Here is a 1,996-nt window from a genome sequence, read left to right as displayed (position 1 = left end):
TGGGATGCGGATTCGAACCCGCGACCCTCAGATTATGAGTCGAGCGCCTTATCCCGCCTGGCCATGCCGGGCCTGTTCGATTAGTTTCTTGCTAATTTGTGTGTTGTGTGCGCTCATTGGAAGCCAATTATTGCATATATACGGCTATCAACTTAAAAGCCTAACAAACTGTATTAACTGATACACACGTATAATACTTATATATAAGAACATAACGCAATAATTTTCTTACCTAGGTGTATTTTCAATGATCGTTAACAATGTGCTGCTAGACATTTGTAATTTTTGTATTATGCCTTAATTAACTTTTCCATGTGTCTATTGCCATGTGTATATGACAGCAAGCATGCACAGTGAAACATTTATTTTAGAAATTAAATACTTGTGTGTGCATTCATTTTAATTTCTATCAATAATAATAAGCAATGGTATTCAACTCAAAAAAAAAAAAAAACCGATTGCTTTGTGTTATGTAAGAAAAATTAACTTACTGCAAACAATGTCCCTCTTAATATTTACACTCCAATGCGCATTCACAGAAGAGTGGTAAAAGACATAACCTTACTTTTTGTTTTTGTGACATCTTATCACGGTTCCCTGCCTTACCAATGTAAGTTTACTTACGGCGCCCTATAATATCGTTACTGATGTACTCTATTTACGTCATGTTATTTATTCTTTCACCCACCCACCCGAAAAAAACGTGGCTTGTATCTATATGTAAGAAGTACAAGTTATGTCAAATATCAAAGAATGGGTTGCCCCACTGTGGTTCAGCGGCAAGTCTGAAAGCTTATAACGCTTCGAGACCCGAGGTGGGCAGAGCACAGATAACCCATTGTGTAGCTTTGTATTTAACAACAAAATACTGGGATCGATACAGTAAATAAAACTGAATAATAAATATCGGTTCCTCTGTTAACAATAATTCACGGAAATATCTGCGTCTGTAAAACACTGCATTCGTCAAGAATTAACGCATCATATACATAACACTGAACAATTCTATCTCTTCTTTTTTTTATTTTTTATTTTATTTATACAATGGAATGTGTATAGCTGTGATATGGTAAGCCAAAGAAACATTTCTTGCCTTAACAGTAATAGCCCATACTTAAAGCACGACACCTCACTAAAATAAAATATAATGATACCATAAATAAATCATATAATGTTAGAAAAACCTTACCCTAATTGTGGTGAAATAAATAAAATTGAATCGATGAAAAATTGCATTTTAACAATTTAATCCAACTTCCATCGAAACAGTTGTTACTGAATTTGCTAATATAAAATGCCGTCTCAACTACATTATGTCTGTCATATCACAGTTCTGGTATTGGGAGAAAATCCTCTTCAACACTGAATATAACAGATATTTTGTTTACTTTCACTCAGACGTTCTTACTGTTACAAGGCAGAAAAAGTCCAGATGAAATATCCTCAGTTAATAAATCTGTTTCACAGAAGTGGCCTTGAGAACATGGGTTTCTCGGAACAATTATACAGCAACGACAAGTTTCATTTAAATAGCTAAGTACTCATTTGTCTTACACTCTCAACCCTCTTTATAAGACTATAAACAATCAAGGAAAAAATACAGCTGGAAGTCGACTAAGGAAACAACTCACATTCTCCATCTGGCGTTGCAGCTGTGCCACATTCCGTTTCTCCTGGCGAACGTTGTATTTCTCTTGTTCCAGTTGACGTTGAATTTCTGTAATTCTTCTTTCTATGGAATTCTACAGAAACATATATTACTAAGTACCATTATAACAAAAAAATTCTGACATTTGGCCATTTCTCAAATATTTTTTGATGAAAATACTTGTCACTGTTGATTTGAATAAATCATCTTTATTCACTAAGGCTGCACATTAAAGTATCACGTCCTTTTTATGGTATATACTTGAATTGAAATATTCTGGAATGACAGGACATTTATCAATAAAAAACAAAATTATGTAAGTGTGAATGAGCCCTTCGAAACGGTTTT

General features: G+C 34.0%; 1 protein-coding gene across 3 annotated transcripts in view; it reads right to left on the bottom strand.

The window, feature by feature from the left end:
* Window positions 1–1,941, bottom strand: part of LOC106459576 — a 48,246-nt gene extending 46,305 nt beyond the window's left edge. The window contains exon 1 of one of the 3 annotated variants that reach the window (XM_022386085.1): window positions 1,632–1,941. In XM_022386085.1, coding sequence (XP_022241793.1) covers window positions 1,632–1,640 — 9 coding nt within the window. In that variant the 5' untranslated portion in view covers window positions 1,641–1,941. The remainder of the gene's footprint in view (window positions 1–1,631) is intronic. The other 2 variants (XM_022386087.1, XM_022386086.1) reach the window with 2 other exon arrangements.
* Between the last annotated feature and the right edge of the window lie 55 nt (window positions 1,942–1,996).

Source organism: Limulus polyphemus, unplaced genomic scaffold (genome assembly GCF_000517525.1).
Source record: "Limulus polyphemus unplaced genomic scaffold, Limulus_polyphemus-2.1.2 Scaffold631, whole genome shotgun sequence".
Lineage (NCBI taxonomy): Eukaryota > Metazoa > Arthropoda > Merostomata > Xiphosura > Limulidae > Limulus > Limulus polyphemus.
Note: the sequence above shows the minus strand (reverse complement) of the source record. Positions and strands in the feature narration are given on the sequence as shown.